This window comes from Chelonia mydas, chromosome 2, assembly GCF_015237465.2.
Source record: "Chelonia mydas isolate rCheMyd1 chromosome 2, rCheMyd1.pri.v2, whole genome shotgun sequence".
In the NCBI taxonomy this organism is placed as follows: domain Eukaryota; kingdom Metazoa; phylum Chordata; order Testudines; family Cheloniidae; genus Chelonia; species Chelonia mydas.
Window position 1 is genome coordinate 114,129,273 of NC_057850.1, and position 23,422 is coordinate 114,152,694.

Genomic DNA, 23,422 nt, shown 5'->3' on the forward strand with positions numbered 1-23,422 from the left:
AGAAGGTAATTCACTTCTCATATATATTCAATCCAGGACCCCTCTACGGAGTGCCAATAATAGGGGGGAATTTTGCAATGTGCACCTGTCTCACAAAGGTCAGACAGCTAACTGGTGGCAATGACTTTAATTCATTGCTCCCCTGAACTGAATTTGAAATGTCAACCTGCAAGGTAAAAAGCTTCACCACATCTTATTACTAACACCCTGAGCCATCCTGTCTCCCTGGTATCCAGGAGAATAAAACAAACAAAAAAAGGTTGCTTTATACAAAGCAACCCCTGGACTTGCCCTCTGTTTTCTTCACACGATTCCCATCCAATCATTCCCCCTCAGAGTTTAAGGAGTGTTGGCTATGCTGACATAAGTGACTAGCTCCTGGGGCCCTGAAGACAGCTGTTGCTGCTCCTGCTCATGGCCAAGAGCCAAGTCTCTCTGCCTTTCTGGTGATGCTCCCTCCTGCTCCCCCCTCCGCACCCCCGGGCCCACATGTCTGCAGGGTGGGTGAAGTGGTCACTGGCAGCCTTTCCAAGCGAACTGAAGCAGAAAGCTAACTTTCATTCCCAGCCTCAGATCAGATGCAATCAAAATGTTAACCCCAAGTTTTGGCTGTCATAAGTGAAACAACCGTATTTTCTTGCCAGACATCTGAGGCCCAGGTTGTCCTTATGACAGGCCACCTTTAAATGACAATCCACCACACCTACCCTATGGGGTGGGTATCTTTTGTGATGCAGATACCAGGGAGACAGGATGGCTGTAGGTTGCCATTTCAAATCCATGGCAACAGAGTGCATTCTCTGGAGTAGCTGCTTTGTACAGCACCACTGCTTATTCTGCCCACAGAGCTGACTTAACCAGACCAGCGAAGGTCACATGAGCATAAGGGGATTCCTCAGTGATGCAGAGACATTGTAGGAACTCTAATGGTATCCCTCCTTCACCCTACTAGCAGCACTGCAGGGACAAGAGGGTGTGGCTAGAGGAGATGGAGCCAAGTCAATCCTTAGCTGCATTTTTGACTCCAGGTGACCATTTGCAGCCAGCACACCTAGAAAAGGGAGATAACCTGCACTGAACTGCATCAGGATCAAGGGAGTGAAAAAATTATCTTTAAGGCACCTTTGTTTTTACATCTTCCCGCCCACACATTGTGGCTCTGCAGCCCAAGCCCAGTATGCTATGTTGAACAATTATGCACAAAATAAAATAAAAAAAATGTGTGAGTGATTGAAATACTGCACAGTTTTTGTTTAGATATTGCAGGCACTGCATTTGAGTTTTAGTATACTTCAGAGGTCTAATTTAACATAATTTTAAAGAACATAGCAACGTTTATTCCAGCATTTCTTCAAAGCCACCTCCCAGCGGGCCAAATTCTGCAGCCCTTTCTCAAGTTGAGTAGTGTTTACTTCAATGTGTGAATAAGTACAAAGCATACAGTGAGTATGGGTTGCAGATTCTGTCTCTTATCGCAAATAACTTTTTTGAAAAGTAAAAGTAGGCCCCAGTCCTGCCAAATTTAATTTAACTTAACCCACAAGTAGTTTGACTGACTTTAATGGGACAACTCATATGGGTAAAGTTATGCATATATTTAAATGTCTGTATGATTAGTGGCTGGCACAAGCAACAGGTATCATGACCCGCTCCCCATCCCTTTGACACACTAAATCCCTAACAGGTTAATGAACAATATATGGGTTCTGAAAGGGCCTTTTCTGCATTGCTACAAGTTAGAGAGTTAAAAAGATGACCAACACATGCAGAGCAGATTTTACATTCACATATTTCATAGGGAGACCTCTTTTTAAAAAAAAAAATAAAAAAAAATAAGAAGATGGAAAGAGAGTAGGAACAGGTTAGACTCCTGACGCTCAGTTTATCTGGACTAAGAGGAGTACCAGTAATGCAAATACACAAGTGCTGCACACCACACACAATACGCCTAACATCTTGAGATGCCAGGAAGAGAGACACCTATAAAATAATTTACAGTAAAGATTAAAAACACAAAACATTAAAATGGTTACTTGTTACACTCTGAGGTTAATAAAACTATTGTACGTTACTTAAAGAAAAAATGTGTTATAGACATACACAACTCTCAGCCTCCTTCCCCAGCCCCAGGACCAGAATGGAAAGGGGCTGATGCAAACATAAGAAAGAGTTTCTAGAACAAGCCAGTCAAATTCATTAAAGTCTTCATGAACTCAGCAGGACAAAACCCATTCCTGTTTTCAGAGCTTATTACAGCAACATGACTAAACATGCTCAACAGTACAATCTGATAGGATGCATCCATTTGCTAAAGCTAAAGGAAGATGCATTTCTGTTATATATGGCACCAATGCAGTCATACCTTTTTTCAAAAGATGTTTAGAAAAGAAACCTGCTGCATGCATTCAAGTCATGGTATCATTGGCCTTATAAGTGTTTGACCTCTATTTGCCATGCACCGTGGGCAAATATCTGACATCAGCTTATTTCAGCTCTAGTAACACTGAACTGCATTTGATTGGGAGAAACCCATACACAATGGAACCCTGGAGTTCTGACACTCAACTAGTTAGTACTTAGGCTCACATATATTACCTTTGGTTTGGTTTAATCCAGGTAACCTGATTAAAATGGAGCCTTCTCTGGGCGGGGGAGGGGGGGGGGTCTGTTTCTAGTGATTATCATTACTCAATATACTTTCATACTTTATAAGCCAGGACATAGGATATACATCCTAGCTGGCATGCAGTTTTTAAAAAAGTCTTAAATGTGAATTATTTATGCTGCACCCTAAGGAATGAAAGTTAGATTAGGTTTTGAATGGAAAGAGTGAGTATTTTAGTAGAATTCCGTACTGTACCAACAATGTGATTATTGAGAGAACGGCACACTGCTCTATTCCCAGTTTCTTCTTCAAACCTCTACATTTCAGGATTTTAGCGCTTGGCATGTTTACATCAGGGCCTAAAACAACCCAAAAAAACTCAAACAGTAGATGGATGTGCACTGAAGTTAAACAAAAAACAAAAAAAAAAACCCAGAATTTTTAGGAGTATACTCGCTGCAAAACTTAAAAAAACCCCAAAAACTAAACAACTGATCTACAGATTATTAATCCTGTATATTTACTGATGCCACTGCATAGAAAATCGGCATGCCTTTCCTTTGTGTGTGAACAAAGCATTCATGAGAAGTGCCCAACTAATGCAACCAAAGTCCTCTGTTTACATACAGAAGCTAGGGTGGTAGTAGCACAAGATTAGGACAACCTCAAGGGGTAAGAGGGAAGTTACTATTAAATATTTATATTGCAGTAGTGACTACCAGGTCAGGTCCACATTGTGCTAGACACTGGACAAACGTGGTATATGTCAAGAGGCCCTGCCCCCAAAAATTTATAATCTAGGAATTAGGATATAGGACGTGGAGGAGATAAACAAGTTGGCAGAAATGGAAGAGGAAGAAAGGATGGGTTAAGCAAAAACAATAAGATGGGATATTTTAGCAAGCTGTTGTTCAGTATCTATGCCCTCCTTCAATTAATCCATTAAATTGCTGACTTCTCGGCTGAGTCGGCCAATAAGGGGGACAGAACCAATTTTGGTGTGTTCTTTGCTATGTCTGCACCTACACACTGGGAAATACTAAACAGAGTACTAAACCAACTCATTTCTGCATTATTTTGGTGTTATTGAGATAATATTTATAGTAACTTATGTTACATTGATTTGCATTGGTCATTTGGACTATTCAAAGAACATTTGACTCTCCCTCTAAATAATCAAATATTAGTTAGCGTTTGTGGAAGGAGCTGTTGTATTCAAACCGCTTGCTAGGAACTGTTACTGAGCATGTGACAGGTACGCGTGGTTGTCTTCGTCCCATCCAACATGAACAAACTATTTTTGGTCCCAAGACTTTTTACTGTACATTTTTAAAAGGAAGCACAATGAGCAGAGACATGGAAACATTTACTGTAAGTTAAATGAGTGAGGTGGAACATGCAAGAGAGCAGCTTCCAGAAAACCAGGTCAGATCAGGCGCCAGAAAATACTTCTGCAAGAGGTCACTCAACATTCTATATGGCCATGCAACATCTACAGTGTAGCTGACTGAGAGTATTGTATGTGCTGAATATTACCAGCTGACTACTAGTTTTCAATTGCATATAAATAGTGGATGCAGAACCCACACACTGAAGGATTTGGAGTAAGAGCAACTTAATACTGGAAATAAAAACTCTGGCCCAAAACAAGCCCCTTAAATCTATACACAGAGAAAAGAATCTTCCATGTGTGTCTCTCACTCTTTTTGCAAGGAAGGCTGGACCCTTGGGACACACTGTCTGCCTACCATTCCCCATAGGGAATCCACTGGAAGGTTAACACAGCCTCTGGGTTGCAGAAGATTGTTCTAGGGACAGCTGTGAATGGAGCTCCACTGCCAGGGAACCAGAATGGGGAAACACATTTTGGAGGCAGCATAGAGGCAAATGGTACCCATGGCTGACAGGTGGAGAGGGCTAAGCAGGAATAATTAAAAACAAACGAACCAACCACACACACAACAGATGTTTAATATGGCCCACTTAATGTTCCTGTGAGAACCTTAACTTTCATTTTCTGACTTTTGAGCATTTAAGATGAGTCACCTTAGCTTTCTTCCCTCAAGGCGGAAAAAGAGCCATGAAAAGTCCAGAGCAACTAGACTTAAAGAGCTTACAAATTTCACCAGCTTTGCAGGCAGAGCTTGAAAACTGCCTGAATTGCACTTAATAGGGCTGCAGAGTTTACAGATTCTGTTGGTTCCCTCCTGCAGTGTTTAAAATGTGCATGGCTTCCTTATAAGCGACTAGGCATCCACTATGACTATGACACTTCACCCTCTACTCAAATTTAGCCTCTAATTAGGGACAGCATGGCATTCATTCTGTGCACAGCAAAGCTACAGAGCGGTCTGGTTTTTTTATAAATAAAAAAATAGTAATAATAAAGGTGAGGAAGGAAAAAAAAAGCTTCTTCCATAAAAGTGAAGGGAATTAGGAGTTTAGGTAGACAGAATGGAGCAAATGCTGCAGATCTTAAATGGAGCAGAGTTTCCAATGACTTAAACAGGAGTTCTGCTCAATCACAAACCACAGAAATTACCTAAAATTGCACAGAATTACCTAAAATTGCAAAAGGACAAGGACAGTGGATTTAACATGTTCACTGATTCAAACATTGCTATGGGACCTTACAGGGTAAGAAAGTAACCCATCTGCCATGAAAGTTGTTGTGGGATTAGTTACTAGAAGCTGTCAGGGCCTCAACTTTAAGTCTCATTTGGAAGTCATATAAATGTACAAACTGACACATTTGGGCCATCTCATTAGGATGAAAACAAATGCTATCTTGAGATGTTAAAAATTCTCTCTTGAGAAAGAGAAACAGATCATTTGTTTCAAATAGCATAAAGTGTAAATTACATCTGCACAGAAAAGCACTTGTTACCCCTCATTTCACTTATACCCCACATCTGGGAAGTGTACCTTGCATTTGCAAATGGAATATCTTAATAATCCATGAGGCCTTTTCAACCTCTAACTTCTATAGCATTCAATTATTCTTACTGTAATTTAGTATCTTCATTTAAACAAACCACAAAAAAAAAAAAAAAAAAGTTTTATGAACTATGGTGAAACATTCAAGCTGTGACACAAATTACTAGAGTAAAAAGAATATGGGGGGAAAAAGCTGTAACAGCACGTGACTTACACATGGCAACCACATTAAAAGTTCATTGCCATATATTGCCCTTTGCATGCATGCAGTTCCACTGACACCAGAGTAGAGTTCCACACATGGATGCAGAACAGTACAGGGTCATTAATATCTTGGCTGCTTCTCAGGTTTTCAAAACCTGAAAGAACTTAGGCATCATAATGACTTCTTTATGTCAAGATAAGCACTTTTTTATAAGATTAGAAAAACCCAACTAATTTTAGTAAATTCTTTCCTGCTTCCCCCAACCAAATCTGACAACTGTGAAAATTATTTCTGAACTGATCCCTCCCACCCCCAAAAGAAAATAGAAGAAAGATCTTGTTTGCTAGGACTACCCAATGCAAATCTATATGGCTGAGCCATAAAATAGGGGGTTAAAAAAGGAAGCATGGAAACAACAACCTACCCATGGAGAAATTTTACTGCTTTAATGTGCATAATGTATTTATATGAATTGCTGTATGGTATAAAACCTCAAGCTTCTGAACACTTACATCACATACAAGATGAAAAGATCCTCAGTGTCCTCAATAAAACAAGCTAAACAAATACAGATGACAAAAGCAAAGGCTACCTGCATTTTTAGGATTTAATGTTTTGTTTCCCTCATCTTTAAAACAAAAAAGGAATCAAATTCCTACAGAAACTCATTAAAATCTGGCTATCAAAGTTCATTCATCTTCCAGCTTCAAAAGATAAATGATGGCACCTATCCACTCTGTCCACATTGGCACTTTTGTCGGTGTAACTTACGTCACTCAGACAGGTGTTTTTTTTCCCCACACACCTGAGTGACATAAGTTATACCGACAAAAGTGCTAGTGTAGACACAGCCTCAGAAGTGACTTAGAAGTGTCTGAAAAATGTACCTCAAAGTTTAAAAAAAGAATATTAGTTTTCAGTTTATAATCTGAGAGAGATCAAGTTGATCTGATTGACAGGCATTGTGCCTCCAGGAAGATATAGAAATCTCACATCTTCCTCCAAACTGATGTGATGAAAAGACAAACAAAATCCAAGTAATCCACCAATGTTAGCTAAAAGCTCTTTTGCACTATGCTAAGACCCTATGCTAACATTTAAAGTAGTGAAATTCAAATTTAAAAATTTTATTAAGATGATGTATTAAAAAAAGTGAACGGTACAGAGTTTAAGCATAGAAGTTTCTGGTTATCAGGGAATAACATACAGATTATCAAGGGGTTACTACATTCAATATTCTTCCCCGACAAAAACTGATGGTAATGCAAACATCGGGGTGGGGAGGAGGTTGTAATCAAAACTGTTAAAGGCCTCAATCTAACAACCCTCAGAGTGCCTATTTAGTATACAAGTCTAACTATGTCTTGGGGAGAGGGTTTCCAATAGCTTTTCTCCGCCCAGTTAATACCATCCTGATGGAACTCAGGGAGTCTACAGGTGAATCCTAGTTAAGCTATTCAGCTGCTCTGTCTCTAGGACTTTACAGAGGCTTTCAAATACTTGTTTGAATCACACTGAATAAACAGTCTCCACCCAGTCACCTACTTCTTTTGTCTAAAGTACCTATTCACAGGCAACTACTGTACTGATTGGTAGGCAGGACAAACTGAAAGCTGAAGTACCATTAAAAAACAAGTTTCAGAGTAACAGCCGTGTTAGTCTGTATTCGCAAAAAGAAAAGGAGTACTTGTGGCATCTTAGAGACTAATAAAGACTAATAAAGCTCAAATAAATTGGTTAGTCTCTAAGGTGCCACAAGTACTCCTTTTCTTTTATTAAAAAACAAGATTCACTGGAATGCCTCCAGATTGCTAGAGGAAACAGAGGTCCAGATTCCGCTCTGTTACATCAGGGTAATTCCAGACAAACACCATTGACACAATAGAGCTCTGCCAGTTTTACTCTAGTTTAACTGAGAGCAGAATCTGGCCCACACGTCTTATTGCCCTTTCCAGGCTAGTTTACTCTGAACCATTTCCACTGCTACGGGACTGTGAAAATGAGAAAATCTTTTCAAATTGCCTGCTAACTAGACTTTTTATTTCACAGGAAAGCAATATTAATATTAGCTTCAAAGCAGTTAATCATTCATGTAAGCACAAAAACAAAGAACAGGATGCTTCAGTTCTGCCTTAAGAGTTGAAGCCTCTCAAATCATGTTCGTCCTACCTTAAAGTGCTACTATATGAAACAAATTGATGGCCAGGGTGGGGTTGAAAGAATTTTTAAGGTGGGAAATGCTAATGACTGGTTTGCATCCAAGATGTACTATCATCAGATTTCTGCACTGGAAGAACAAAGGAAGTCAAATCCCCTCCAACTCCTGTTTGGATGTATCCCATAGCACTGTACTTCCCAGCCCAGCCCATCTATTTTAATTAGTAATTAAACACTACTAACTGAACCTGACCAGGCAGAGCTAAGCAAATTTCTGTTTTTCCCATGGAAAGTGATATCAAACTTTTCAGCACATCATCAAAAGCGAAAGGTGGGAGAGTAGGATTTCTACTCAGTCTGGATCCCATCCCACCTAAAGGAATATTTTTCATCCATAACATCTTTATATATGGTGACTGAAACATAATCATTGTAACTGCTGTTTTAACAAAGATACAAGAAATGGAAAGTAGACCTTTTACTGTCCTCAGAAGCCCCCGTTTTAATTTTCAACACCAGCCTCTAACAAATCAGATCTCCCAGCCAACAATAAGAAATTGGCTAGTTCCATTGTTTCCTTGGCGAGAACACTCTTCCTCCTCCCAATTCTATATGTGATCTCCCAACACATTTCTCGGCAAGGTTGCAGGGTATATGAACACCATGGTCATAATTAAATTTATATGAAGAGACCACAGTGCAAACAAACTCGCCCCTTTTTAAAGCTTCAGTTTGCTCTCCTGAAATGCATTTTAAAGCTGTGATGGGGGGCTGGAGGGAGGAAGGAAGAACATTGGTGATAATGCAAACTATGAACCATTTTGTTTGAATTTAGAAAGGAGGTGAAAGAGTAACAGAGGTAGGCATCCTCGTTACTTTCAGCAGAACTTAAAATAGTACTGCCAATCTCCTCTAAGAGAATGGAACGATTATCAGTTAGGAAAAAACCTTATTGTCACATTATCATGGAGACTGTGGATCCTGACATGTATTCATAATAATGGTCCAATCATATATTTCTCTTTTCAATAAAAATCTTGCCAATATTTAAAGAAAATTACGTCATATGATTTCACACGCTTTAAATCTGTAAACCAATACATATGACAATTTTAGTTATCAGGCATCAAAAAATTAGAGGATTTTCTGCACAGAAAAAGATCCAAAACTTTTCTAAACAAACCAGAATGTACTTGTTTTCTGCTTGTTGCTGTAGAATCTTTGGTGCTGATTTTTCCAAGTCTGTCTGCACAGGCTGCTATCCAACATACATCAGAGTTGCTCACAGAGTAATGAACAACAGATAGCTCTTCAAGGACATTTGTAAAGGGCACAAATTAAGGGCCCAATGCTGCACACACTTAAGCACATGAGTAAGTTTACTCACATGAGTAGTCCCAATAGGCTATTTAAGTGAGTAAATTTACTCATATGCCTAAATATTTTTCCAAGATTTCACTCCAAGATCTTTGTCTGACACTTAAAAACCACTGTAAGTAAACTAAAAATTTATTTACAAACTTAAAAAGAACAGAATCCCTTACAAGTACACTTGGGTTAATTTTAGCATCCTTCTGTTTAGCTGCTTAGCAACACTTATCCTATGACCTTCTAAGCACCACCTACTTTTACAAGGGATAATGAATATAACCAAAGGGATTTCTCTCTCTATTTTTGTAATCTATACAATGTAAGTACAAGATTAATTTTTATTTCAAGAAGAATTCCAACAGGTCAAACTATGTTTCTAATTAACAGAGTTTTCACAAAATAAAGGAGAGTAAATTCATGGTGCAGCTATGAACATACTATGCCATCAATCCAAACAAATGACAAAATCCATAAGATAAAAAACAAAAGCACTGCAGAAAATAAAACTGAAGTTTTTTTCATATGTTGTGTTCACCTTGGGTATTAAAAGGAGTTTATTAAAATTACTATTGATATACAACATAAACATTCAGCTTTTTCAATCCTAAAACTTCAGGGATCTCCTGACTCTCAAATCCAAAATAAGGATCATATGACCAAAAGGTCACTGAATGATGTAAACAGTTAAGAATGGATGTACCACCTGTACCAGCTGAGTCAGACTGAGGTGCTCAACTATACTGAAATCTGCTAATAAATTAAACTTCAAACTTTGGAGAAAAGGACAGCTAAGCTTAAGAAACTACATTTTAAAGAATGTGTTATCTTCTGTTTTAATACTAAAAAACACAAGTTCCTTATTGCAAGAATAAAGATGTTTTGGTAAGAAATAATATTGTGGGAGGATGGTTAAAGGATAGATAAATTAATGGCTAAAGAAAATTATTGACTGGTAAACTGAAGAGATGACAATTTAAAAAAATCGGTTTCCTATTAAAATAAGCTTGTAGTAAGTGTAAAAAACTGTGTCTAATGATGGGGGTTTTTAAAGCTACAAGATACCAGTCAAGTTCTAAATGTGAATACCTAATCAAAAAGAAAGAAAAGCATCAAGATCAGACCAACTGCATTGTAGCAAGTAAGGACATTAGGTGTGTTCCGCACTGAATGTTGAAAAGAAGTGTTGTGGTAACCTGACTGATTGGATGATGGATCCATGCTGTTTCTGAGTTTCAACACACAAAGGGATCTATTCTCCCATGGATGTACCTAACTCCCGTTAATGCTAATGGGCATTATGCATGCACACCAATAGAATATACCCCTAACTCTTCAAAGGGAAAATTAAAACCTAAAACAAATATGGCTGGCCTGGCCATGAGTCACTGCATCCCTCTCACACACACCCAAAAACTCTGTGGAAAAAGGGAACTGTGGTAACATATTTTATGAGCTTCAAAATAGTAGGTCTCAACACAGAACTTCAACCTTATAATAGGTTTCCACTATAAACTTCAGAGATGGGAGGCCAATTTATGTCTTTGACAACTTCTACTGTAGTTGTTAAAAAGCAATTACTTATTTTAAAAAGCACAGTAATTGAATGTAGGGTCTGAATTAGAAGGGCCGGAGAAAAGGGAAAAAAAGGACTAAGATTATTTTCTCTCCCCCACACTATTCCAAGTCACATTTAGATACTAGTCGAATATGTAGTTTAACAGAAGCACATAACCACATTTGATCTTATCTAAATCATAAGACATGCAAAGTAGGATGGTGAAAGTTAAGATCTACTTTGGGTTTTTTCAGAAATCACTTCAATAGGCTCCTTCACAGGATTAAAGCATCTCTTTGCTCCTTTCAGCTATCACCCATCCTAGGAGCAACAAACAAGACAGAACAAAAACAAATTCTCCCCATCTTTTCCACTGACTTTCCTAAATAATTCAATCCAGCCTACGGAGGAAGAGATAATCTGGCTATTAAATCAACCAAACAGATCTGCACCTTGTTTAAAAAGAGGGGGGGGGAAGGAAGAAGACTATCTTTCCACCCCACCCATCTCCCAAAAAGAAACTATGTGTGAGTGAGGAGTGAGGACTGGTGGTGGTGCTGCTGCTGGTGGCTCTGAAGCCGTGTAGAATTTCGTAATGGAATGTGAACTGCTCATCCGGATCTGGGCTCCCATTCTGTCTTCTACCCAGTAAGGAGCAGGGGAGGACAAATCTGCTGAGCAAGGAGAAATACTCTCCTCCTCTTTTATAACCCATCAAGGATGCATTGCAGAGCGCAGAAAGATAATGTAACTCAGAGGTAAAAAAAAAAGGGGGGGGGGGGGGGGGAGGGGGAGAGAGAAGGAGCCAGAGGAAACTTATCAACGACATGACAAAGTTCAATCCACCACCCTCCCCTCCCTTCTCTAAAAAGTTTAAGCATCTCCAACTAGTCTCCGTCTCCGGCTACCCTACTCTGCCCGACAACAAGATGCGTCTGTCTTGGGAGCACGATGTTGCACAACTAGAAAACTGAAGTTGAGTACACAACACAAGCCACGCTTCCCAGGGCTGCTTCTCCCTCCCAGCCACCCATATTACAGAGTGTAACAAGTCCAACTCTGGACACGGTGCCAAGCCCAGCCTGTGCAGGCTCATTATTTGTTACACTTAAGGGAGAAAGAAGTGCGGGGGGAAAAGGAGAACCAGGTTCTTGTAGTAGTGACTACCAAGCCCAAAGGAGGAGGATCTGCATCCTGACTGCAACTCCCACTTAGCCACAGAGAGAGAAAATATGCTGATCAACAGAAGAGAGAAGAGGAAAAAACCTCTCCCCTGCTTCTTAGCAACGATTAAGGTCGCAGTTTCCTAAGAAACGAGTCTTGACTAGTCCACATCAACATGGGGGGGGGGGGGGGAAGAAGAGGAGAAAAACTTTGCTTTACAAAAAGAAGAAGTCCTTATTCCAAGAGATCTTAAAACTTAAGTTATTAACACACTCACAAAATTGCAACACGAGTAAAAGGATAAAAGTTGGGAGCGCGAAGAAGGAAGCAGAGAACTATGCAAGGTCTGGTCCAGCAAGCGAAGGATTAGCTAATATACGCCGTTTTAAAAGAACGAACAAAAGTAAATATGATCTGAACTATTTCCCCTATTTCGGATGCTGCCCGGGCTCCTTCCTGTACTCGTGACGATGTGTGTGTTTCTTTCCTCCTACAATCCACATCACACACACACACACAGATGTGCCTCTGCCACAGCACAATGGCAGAGGAAAGAAAAGAGAAATACAAACATATTTAAATAAGTGTTTAAACGCCAAATACTTCTTTTACAAGAAGCGAGTCAGAGAGTTTGTAACTTTACAACAACAAATAAAGGCCAGGAAGGGGAAAGGACACACATGATCATGCAAGGTCCTCACCTCCCTCCCAAGGGCGGAGGGGGGTTGAGAAGAGAGAAAGAAGAGGTATCAAAGTGCAAATTAAAGACACACATGGATGCTTCGATTCATCAACGAAACAAGGCGAAAAGTTAGCAAAGAGATGTACAGAATAAAACGTTTTCTACCTTCAAAGAGGAGCCTTCATCTCAAGTTTTTTAAATCCACCCCCCCCCAAAAGGGGGGGATAAACATGAAAAAAAAAAAGACTAAGAGAAAGGGAGTCTATAGCTTAGGAGGAAGGGATGAGTTGGGTTAAAAGAAGTTTCTTCCTCGCAGCCATATCCAAATTGTGGTGGTTGCTGGTTAAAAATAAACTTTGCAGCAGGAGGGGGAGATGATCTGGCCAGATTCCTGAGCTCAGACGGTTTAATATGGATGAGCATCAGGTCCTGCTGCAGGCAAAACGCTGCTGCTGGTGCTGCTGGTTGGTAGAGTCTGCAACAGGGGAAGGGGGGGGAAGGAGCAAAGGAGACAGAGGACAGGAGGGAGGAGCGGGGGGTGGGGGTGGAAGGGAAGAGGGAGGCTACACAAACTCATCATCTCCACCACTGCCAGCCAAAACTTTTTTTCTTTAAAAAAAGGAAACGCACACACACAGAAAAAACCCCCCAACTTCTCAGTCTTTAAAAAGTTGATCAAAAAAGAACTTTCCTCTTGAACTCCTCTCTCCACCGCCCCCCCAAAAAGTTTCCCCCCCCTTAAAAAAAAAAAGACCCTCATACTTAGACACTGCTGCTGCTTCTCTGTAACAGAGTTCAGAGCATAGGTAGAAAAGTCCGGTCGCACTTACCCTTGCTTTTGCTGGGGCTGGGCTGTTTGCGTCGAGACATGATGCACGGATGATGGGTTGGCGAAGAGAAAAGGGGGGGGGGGGGAAAGAGACGCAAAGTTGTTCCGGAAAAAGGAATCAAAATGGCGTTTCTGTGGATGTGCAAAGTTCATCAACTCCACAGGAACTTCCCTTCCTCCTCTTCTCCCTGAAGGGGGGAAGATGGGCACAGTTAGGGACCCCTCCACCTCTGCAGCCGTGCTGTGCGGGCGCCCCCCTCCCTCGCGCACACTCCCCCTCTCCCCCGCGCGCGCACGCACGCACACACACACACACTCGCGGCTGTGCCTCGCTCCCTCTCACCCTGATAAGTAGACACATCACGTGTTGCTCCTGCTAGTCTCCTGGGGACGTGTTACTCAGGCTGCCGCTGCTACTATAGCAGCCTGTTGCAAGTAGCAGCATCTCTAGCTCTCCCCTCGGAGCGGGGAGGGGCTCCGCCAAGGAGAGAAGTGAGCGAAACTTTTTTTTCTCTCCTCCTCCTCCTCCACCCCAGTTGCGTGGAGCCCAGCTTCCTGCCTAGAAACTTTTGCGAGCTGGCAATTCCTAAATAAATAGCCGCGGTCCCCTCTAATCGGCGGTGATTCACATCAACAGAGAACAGGCAACTTCTCCAGCAAGTGAGAGGTGCGCGGTGGGGGTGGGGTGAGGAGCTACCAGACCAGAAAGGATCTAGCTAGTAATGTACCATCTGGCTGCTGCTCCCCTCCATTACAGAGATCCAGTGGTAAGGAGGAAACGCTGCTGCTGCGCAGAGCAGTTGAGTGCTGGTGGCTGATAAAGCGTCAGGGATGCAGACGGTGCAGTATCTTCGCTGAAGGGCTCGCTCTCTCTCTCTCTCTGTCTCTAGCTGCTTAATCCATTGTCAGCCAGGTGCCACGCATTCAGCCCGGCCGCCTAATCACTGGGAAAGGAAGAAGCCCATGCTGCCTGTTGCACTTAAGCCTGCTGCTGATGGTGCAGCATTCCAAGCATTAGTACACTACACTTCCAACCATAGGCACGATGTGCCCAAGGCTGCAGCTGACTTGCATCCTTACAGACAGACGTACTGTTTGAGGCTTTTTAAAGTTTTCACATGTGGATTCTGTAGGCATCAATATTAAAAAAAGGAACTAGGTGAGAGGTGAATCAACTTCTTTGCTTGTAAACAACAAACTAGTGTTGTTTTTTTTCTTTTGTAGCAGTTCGAAAACACGGGTTTTTTTAGTTAGTTTTGCAGGCAGTACTTTATACTGTTGATTTTAGGAACTAAGCTGGCCTATCATTTCACCATCAAAAATTACTGTACATCCTATTACCAATGGGTTGGGTTTTTTTTTCAAATTCAAAATTTGTTATACTATATTTCCTTTACCTGACCAAGGTGAAATAAAAGTTCCAGAACTCATCATCGCATACACGTATAGAGACCAAAATTTTATTTAGGGCAAAGTTTGATTATAAACTTTGAATACCTGGCTTCTTGCTAGAATCAGTCATAGTCTCTAACAAAATTAAATTAAATTCATGATCTGCAATGGGAAAAGCAGCATCAGAACAGAGGACCCATACACCATATTTGACCCAAAGGTAAGGTTCAGAAAATTGCAAACATAAATTGTCATGCAAAAACAAGCCCATCAAATGTTCAGAAGTGCTCCAACTTGAATGGTGTGGCCATTTTCATGGTTTTCAAAATGAAAGTGTAACTGAGAGATTTTAGCAGATTAAAGGGTGATGTAGAAGGGTATTTCTAAACAAGTTTTAGGAATTTCCCTGAAAAGCCAGGAAGAGCTGGCAGTTATGGGACTGATCATAGGAATAAATAAATAAAAACATGTGGTAACCCTCTGCACTGGAATCTCAACTGAACAAAAAAGATAGGCTATGAAAAAAAAATTAAGAATATTTCTGGAGTGTGCCACAAGGAGTAGATGAGGAACCAGTTCATTCTTTCAGGAAGTGGTTTTTTATTACATTTCTTAAACTAAAACTAGTAAAGCAATGTCTTTGAAGTATCTTTTTTAATTAAGAAAGCAAATATCACTTTTGCTAGAAATTATTTATAGGATACGAGCAGTATTTGAAAAGGAGTATCAAAGGTTTTAAAAAATAAAGAGTTAGACTGAAGACAAACTGCTCGCATCAGTTTATTAAAACTTGGTGTCATATCCTCACAAAGAAAACATTTCAGTAGGAAAGGTAAGCTAAATTTCATAAGTGTGTGTATTATGAAGTCAGTGATTAAATCTTGTGACAAGCAGCCCTTCACTTGTAAGATATCAGTAATATATAAAGCTCTCTATTGTGTCATTCTTCCTTGAAAAGCTTTTTAAAATTGTGTGTCACAAAATGTGTGTAAAGGAGTCTATTATATGTACTTCAACAAAATTAAGTATATTTTACATAGGGAATAATGAATGCTTCCCCCAAACGCTAAATAAAACCAATGAAATTCCATGAAAGAGTTCTGGTAGCCTCATAAATGTGCAAATGTGAAATCCAGTCATGTCATCAGAACCCCAAGATGACAATGAAGTCTTAATATATTACAGTTGGGACAGTGTTTTCTGTACACAACTGATATTTTAATCAGTTAAATGTTGTACAATGTCATGAAAATATAACAGTTAATATATATATATATATATATGGTAAGCATTATTGTTATTTCAAACTTTGTTAAAATTCAGAGACTCTTGTAATAATATATTAATTTACGCTAAAAAACCAAACATTGGAATGTATGAGAATTTTAAAGGAAGGTTCATATTTTATCAAAACCAACATGGGAAATCATGGAAAAACCGTGTAAAAGTGCCCTGAACTTCTTTACTCTGCACCATTATCCCCACCATCAAATGCACTATCTAGTTATGGTAGAAGAAATGTGTCTGTGATAAGTACATAGTATTCTTCCAAACTCAGCCCATAAAACAAGATCTACCTAGTTGTGATGCCAAAATGAGATGACATGCACACTGGATTGTTCAAAATACACTCTTGCATGATCTGCTTGGTTGGGTTCCACTTTAGGGGAGATCAGATGTCCTACTCATCTCTGCTTGGTTCTTTCTTGATTATTGGAAACAATAACAGGTACCATCTACCTCCTTTTATATGTGCTTTGATTAGCAGTGAAATAGTTAACTGTAGACATTTAAATTATCATAATTGGGTATCTGAGTTATCACTCCATTGAGATGAATGGGAGTTACCAGGATTGAGATTCCATTGGGGATGTCTTCACGGCACAGTTAACTTGAGTGTTAGTCACTGTACATTTATAGATGGTCTTTGGCCCAAAGGGTTCGTCTACACACAGTTTCTGTACAACAGGGGGTTGCACTAATTTAATTGCCTCTGTTTATAAGCCCAATATAATTCAATTGGTTCAATTCCCTAGTCTGGATGGAGTTATACTGGTATAAAGGTGTCTTACGCGTGTATAATTTGTTTCTGTGTACTTACCAAAATATGCTATACCAATATAAGCAACTTTATACAAATATAATTGCAGCCACACTAGGGGGTGCACTGATTTAAACCAATTTAGTTAAATCAATTAAAAAACTGCATGTAGATGAGGCCAAAGTATTTGTAATATAAGAGTTTGTAATCTAAGGCCTTGTTTACACACAAATGTACACAGGTTTAGTTAAACTGGTTTAGTTAAATTGATGCAAACCCTGGTGTGGAAACTCTTAGGGCATGGCTACACTTGCAGATGTAGAGCGCTTTGAGTTAAACCCGCCTTCGGAGAGTGCAGTAGGGAAAGCGCTGCAGTCTGTCCACACTGACAGGAACAAGCGCACTGGTGTGGCCACATTTGCGGCTCTTGCAGCGGCATTGTGAGTGGTGCATTATGGGCAGCTATCCCACAGAGCGCCTCTTCCCATTCTGGCGCTGTGGCTTGTGCGAAGGGGGTGGGGGCCGGGGGACATTCTGCGTCCTCTCCCAATGCCCCGTGATGCATCGGTTCGCATTCCAGCAATCCCTGTGCTTCCGTCCACATTTGGCGCCATCTTTCAACGTTTTTTGTACTGCGCACTGTCTTCCCTTTCGGTCTGCGGGAATGGAGCCCGAACTGCTGAGGAGTATGCTGACGAGTCTTGCCAGCACATCACGTTTGGAAGTCGAGTTATTCCTTATGATCCAAAGTGACAGTGACGGCTCTGATGATGATATCGACTCAAGTAACGCATATGACGTGAGTTTGCTTGTGGCATTCACGGACATGCTCACCACAGTGGAACGCCGCTTTTGGGCTTGGGAAACAAGCACTGAGTGGTGGGATCCCATCGTCATGCAAGTCTGGGATGAGGAGCAGTGGCTGCAGAACTTTCGGATGAGAAAAGCCAGTTTCATGGGACTGTGTGAGGAGCTCGTCCCCACCCTGCAGTGCAAGGACACGAGATTGAGAGCTGCCCTGCCCGTGGAGAAGCGGGTGACTATTGCAATCTGGAAGCTGGCAAATCCAGACAGCTACCAATCGGTTGCTAACCAGTTTGGAGTGGGGAAGTCGACCGTTGGAATTGTGTTGATGCAAATTTGCAGGGCCATTAATCGCATCCTGCTCAGAAGAACCGTGACTCTGGGTAACATGCATGACATTGTGGATGGCTTTGCACAAATGGGTTTCCCTAACTGCGGCGGGACGATAGATGGCACGCATATTCCAATTCTAGCACCAGCCCACCTAGCCTCTGAGTACGTTAATCGGAAGGGGTATTTCTCTGTGGTTCTCCAGGCGCTTGTGGATCACCGTGGGCATTTCACTGACATTAATGCAGGCTGGCCTGGAAAGGTGCTTGACGGACGCATCTTTTGGAACACTGGCCTGTTCAGGAAGCTGCAAGCCGGGACTTTTTTCCCAGACCAGAAGATCACCGTAGGGGAAGTCAAATTGCCCACTGTAATCCTTGGAGACCCCACTTACCCTTTAATGCTATGTGGCTCATGAAACCCTACACAGGGAGCCTTGACAGCAGCAAGGAGCAGTTCAACAACAGGCTGAGCCGGTGCAGAATGAGCGTGGAGTGTGCTTTCGGCCTTTTAAAGGGCCGCTGGTGCTCTCTGTATGGGAAGCTGGACCTGGCCGATGACAGTATCCCCGCGGTTATATCCGCGTGCTGTACCCTCCATAACATTTGTGAAGGGAAGGGTGAAAGATTCACTCAGGCATGGAACTCGGAGGTCCAACACCTGGAGGCTGAATTTGAACAGCCAGAGAGCAGGGCTATTAGAGGGGCCCAGCGTGGGGCTGCAAGGATTAGGGATGACTTGAGGGAGCAATTTAAGGCTGAAAGCCACCAGTAACATCTCGTGCCCTGCACGGGAGTGAAGTGCAGTGGTTCCAATGTTAGTAGGAATCTGTGTTTGCTACGCTGACTTGCAGTGCCTGTTGCTTTCCTGGGCTAAGGTATCTTTTACTTTATGCAATAATAAAGAATGTTTTCAAAGCCAAAAAATCCATTTATTGAAAAGAAAATTCATTTATTGAAAAGAAACACAACTGCTTGGGAAACAGAAAGGGCAAGGGGGTGGGGTGGGGAACAGTACAATCACAGATTTGTGTATGTCCTGGTATCATACTCAGCCTTCCTATCTGGAGTGCTGTGCAATGAGTGCTGCACTTCAGGCTGGCTATACTGCATAGTGATGGGGGCTGAGTGCAGAGGGTAAGGGTCATAGTTTTCAGAGCTGGGTGGTGAAGCTACAGGTATTGGAGGCAGCTGGTGGCAGTAAGAATCCGGATGTTGGGGAAAGTGGGTTGGAGGTGACATGGGGGCACAAGGGAAAGAGTTTTGGGACAAGAGCTGCAGGGGGGGTCGGGCACAGTAGTGTTCCGCCTGCATGGCTACAAGCGCCTGGATTGAGTCCACTTGGTGCTCCATTATGCTTATCAGCTGATCGGTGCCGTGTTGCCGGAGCACCGTGCTTTTGTGCCGACACTCCTCATTCTGCTGACGGATTCTCCTTTCACTGTCGTGCCACTCCTGCACTTTTCGATTTTCATTACTTGAATGCTGCATAACTTCATGCAACATGTCTTCCTTGCTTCTACATGGCCTCTTTCTGATTCTTTGGAGTCTTTCGTCCAGGAATAACACACACGGCTGAGATCTCAAGGTTGCATCTCTAAAGGCAAAATGCAACACTTAACAGAGGCATCATTGTTCACACCAGACAGAGCAATGATTCCCCCGTACTTAAGGGCAAGCACAGTCTACACAATAGCAGAATTTGCCCATCCCAAAGCAAGCGCACATAACCCACAGCAGCCCCAAAATGGTGAGTAAGGACAGGGTCAAGCATGACTGATTGTTTCACGGCTGTACTGTCCTCTGGGTTTCTGTGCCTTGGGGAGAGCCAACAGTGGTAGGGGGCCCCTGTACTGAACACGGTCCCCACATTTTCCACAGGAGTTCGTCCTGGAAGATATCTCGCTGCTGAGGGTCACCTGGGAAGCAAGGGAGGGTCTTCTGCTGCAATGCGGATTCCGCCCTGGCTCATATGCAGCTTGCCTGTGTGAAGCAATGGTCCCCACGCGGCACAGGGGCATGGATAAATTAGCCTGACTGGGACAAGGAATACAGTGGCTCTCCCGAGAAACCTGAGCAAGCGCATTGCCCAAGTTCTAGATGAGACCTTTGAAGAGATCACTGAGGCTGATTACCATGATGTGAGAGAGCACATCAATGCCCTATTCCGCATCTAGGCATGCATGCAGCCCTAACCCTCCTCACTCCAAGAGCCCGCACTGAATAACTTCCTTCCCAAAATAAAAGCTGCTTACCGGGAACCTCCTCTGGTGTTTGTCCTTCCCTAAGCACCGGCCGCCATGACTGGCTACCTTCCTCCTGGCTTGAGAACAGCTCCTGGCTGCATGCATCTAGGGATTCTGGGGTGTCTTCCTCTGCCTGAGCACCCTCGCTTCTGCTTTCCTCCTCCTCCTCCTGCCTTTTTGAACTGGGCTCTGAAGTGTCCATGGTGGTACACGGAGTGGAGGTGGGGTCGGCCCCAAGTATCGCGTCCAGCTCTTTGTAGAAACGGCAGGTCGCAGGAGCAGCACCGGAGCAGCGGTATGCCTCGCAGGCATTCCGCAGCTCCTTCACTTTAACCCTGCAATGCAGTGCATCCCGGTCATGGCCCCTTTCCTTCATGTCCCTTGATATCTGTCCGAAGGTATCGTAATTCCTATGGCTGGAGCGCAGCGGGGACTGGACAGCTTCCTCCCCCCAAACACTGATGAGATCCAGCACCTCGCCATTGCTCCATACTGGGGATCACCTGGCGTGTGGGGGCATGGTGGTCTGGAAAGATCTGTTGAGAGCACTCCACGCCTGGCTGAGCAAACAGGAAGGGGATTTTCAAAATTCCCAGAGAATTTAAAGGGCGGGTCTGATGGTTGGTCACCTGAGGACAGGGCAGTAGAGTTCAAAGTGATGACCAGAGTGGCTAGAACAGGCATTGTAGGACACTTCTGGAGGCTGATCAGAGCGCATTAATTGACCAGGGTGTCCACACTGGCACCACGGCACTCCTGTGGGGGCGCAGCAAATGTTATTCCACTCACAGAGGTGGAGTACCAGCAGCGCTCTAGCTGCGGAGACAGAGCGCTCTACGTGCCTTGCCAGTGTGGATGGGTAGTGAGCTAGGGCTCTTTTATTGTGCTGTAACTCACAAGTGTAGCCAAGCCCTTACTTGGTGCTGAGAGTATAACCTCTATATGGCTCACCTGAGACCAATATCTCTATGATAGTCTCATGTGGAGACTTGTACCATTTCTCTATAAAAACTCTGTACTATCCTTATTCAATTTTATAGACATCGTGGACTCTATAATCAACCCTGAAAGATAGAATGTTTCTTGAGGGGATAGACAAAACAGAATAATATATTTACAGCCGAACAACTGTATCCAGTCCAGAAGACCCTGAAATCTAGAATACAATGGTGGATTAGATATGGGTTTGGACCATGCAGCTATTATTATGCTCTCATAGGAAATGAGAGGATTTTAATGCCTATATAGCCTATGCAAATTCAGTGGGTCAAAAAATTCCTAGAATTTTTTTGACAGAAAAAAGGGGGAGGCATTTTGTTAAAAATTTCATAAACAAACAAAACCCAACATCTGTTTTCTGATCAGTTCTGTATGCAGTTATAATAACACCTGCATAGGCCAAAGCATACTAACCAGTTTGCATAAACCTTATCTAATAACTCGAAAAATCTAACCACCAAATCAGAAATAGTCAAAAGTGCCTGTATTTATCAAGGCAAGAGATTAAACCTGATTTTGAGTGATCAAAAAGTGAGAGAAATTAGAATAATTTACTTTTCAAGCTCTCTCATTTTACCTCATGCTTTCAAAACAAAAAAAACACAAAATGCAGACTCCTCTGATATTGGACCATGCATGTGGACTTCCAGGTAAATGGCTGAGTTTTGATGAAGCACGACATCAACTCTGAGCACAGACTGGAAGGTCTTCAGAGGCAGGCACAGTGTCTTTACCCACTATATAAAATGCACCATGCACATCCATGGTTCTACAAACAACATTAGATACAATGAACTATTCCACAAATATATAAACAACTGTTTTATAAGTCTATTACAGGCTTTCATACATTATTAATTTGATTACCAGCATCAGGGACACAGCTATTCTTGGTGATATGAGAGCCAGTTGTTCCCATCCCAGTGGAAGGACAACTTGCCCAACCCTCAGTTTAAATATCAGAGACACTGATTCAAGTTATTCAGAGAGAGCAGAAAAACAGGATATGTAACTGTATAAAGGCCACAGTTAAATGATGCTGTGATGTCTTGAAGCAAAGAGATTGCAATGAGCATTTGCACTGAGAGAAGAAGATAAGGGTTATCTAGTAACTCAGAAATTTTATTGTGATTAGATATTATCAGTATTCTCTACTTGTCCACAGAACTTGGAAATTACTTCGCCACATAAATGTTAGTATTTTCAACCTTAACATACCACTTTGAGTCATATCACTTCTTAATAAATCATTCCTCACACCAGCTTGAACTATTTTACTACATTAAATGAAAAGTGTTGAGCCAAGTTTGGTCCAAAATGTTGGCCCTGACTTTACAATACTTTCAAGCTGCATTCTAATGTAGCGTATGGGGCAGCTACAGAGAGGCAGTGATCCTTGGCCATCTGGCCTCAGGTTCAGTGGAAGTTAGAGCAGCTGGAGGCCTACTTTAGCTTCTGCTACTGGAGTTGATGCCAGAGAGGACTTGGAGCACTTTGGGTTCCACCATGCTCCCTCCTGCCACCCTGCCAACATGCACGGGTCAGATGGCATAGTTACACAGCACAAAGTGAACTTGAAGGATCAGAGAATCCAGCCACTGAGGTTTTCAGAAATAAGCTTTTATAAAATATAAGACCAAGAGAAATGCTTCTTTGAATTTCCTTTACATTTCAACCAAGTCTTTTTTAAAAAACCAAAACAAATAAACATGCACTTTGTTTTTTGCATAGCTGCAGTATTCTAGTCTAAGTTACATTGACTAGAAACAAAAATAGAACTGACTAACGTGTGTTCATTTTCCAAGATGGGAACAATACAAAAAGTAATCAGATAGCATACATGGTGAAAAGTTCAATAAATATTTTGTTAAAAATATTTTTTTTAAATTAAGCCTTATTAATTTCAGCAACAGAGAACCAGAGTCATACAAACAATACCATTTAAATAACAGCACTTAGGTCTTATCTAGCACTTTTCAAGTCTCAAAGCACTTTACAAAGGAAGTATCATTATCTGCATTTTACAGATGGGGAAACTGAGGCACTTAGATGCAAAGTGACTTGCCCAAGGTCACTCAGCAAACCAGTGGCAGAGCTGGGTATAGT

At 41.9% G+C, this 23,422-nt stretch overlaps 1 protein-coding gene across 6 annotated transcripts in view; it reads right to left on the bottom strand.

Annotated features, from left to right (window-relative positions):
• RREB1 (ras responsive element binding protein 1) overlaps nt 1-14,376 on the bottom strand; it is a 140,906-nt gene extending 126,530 nt beyond the window's left edge. The window contains exons 1-2 of one of the 6 annotated variants that reach the window (XM_043540156.1): nt 14,234-14,376; nt 13,507-13,693 (exon numbers count right to left, since the gene is read on the bottom strand). In XM_043540156.1, coding sequence (XP_043396091.1) covers nt 13,507-13,546 — 40 coding nt within the window. In that variant the 5' untranslated portion in view covers nt 13,547-13,693; nt 14,234-14,376. Of the gene's footprint in view, nt 1-12,841; nt 13,132-13,506 lie in introns of those variants that run through there. The other 5 variants (XM_043540155.1, XM_027826662.3, XM_043540159.1 and 2 more) reach the window with 5 other exon arrangements.
• Nucleotides 14,377-23,422: the final 9,046 nt, after the last annotated feature.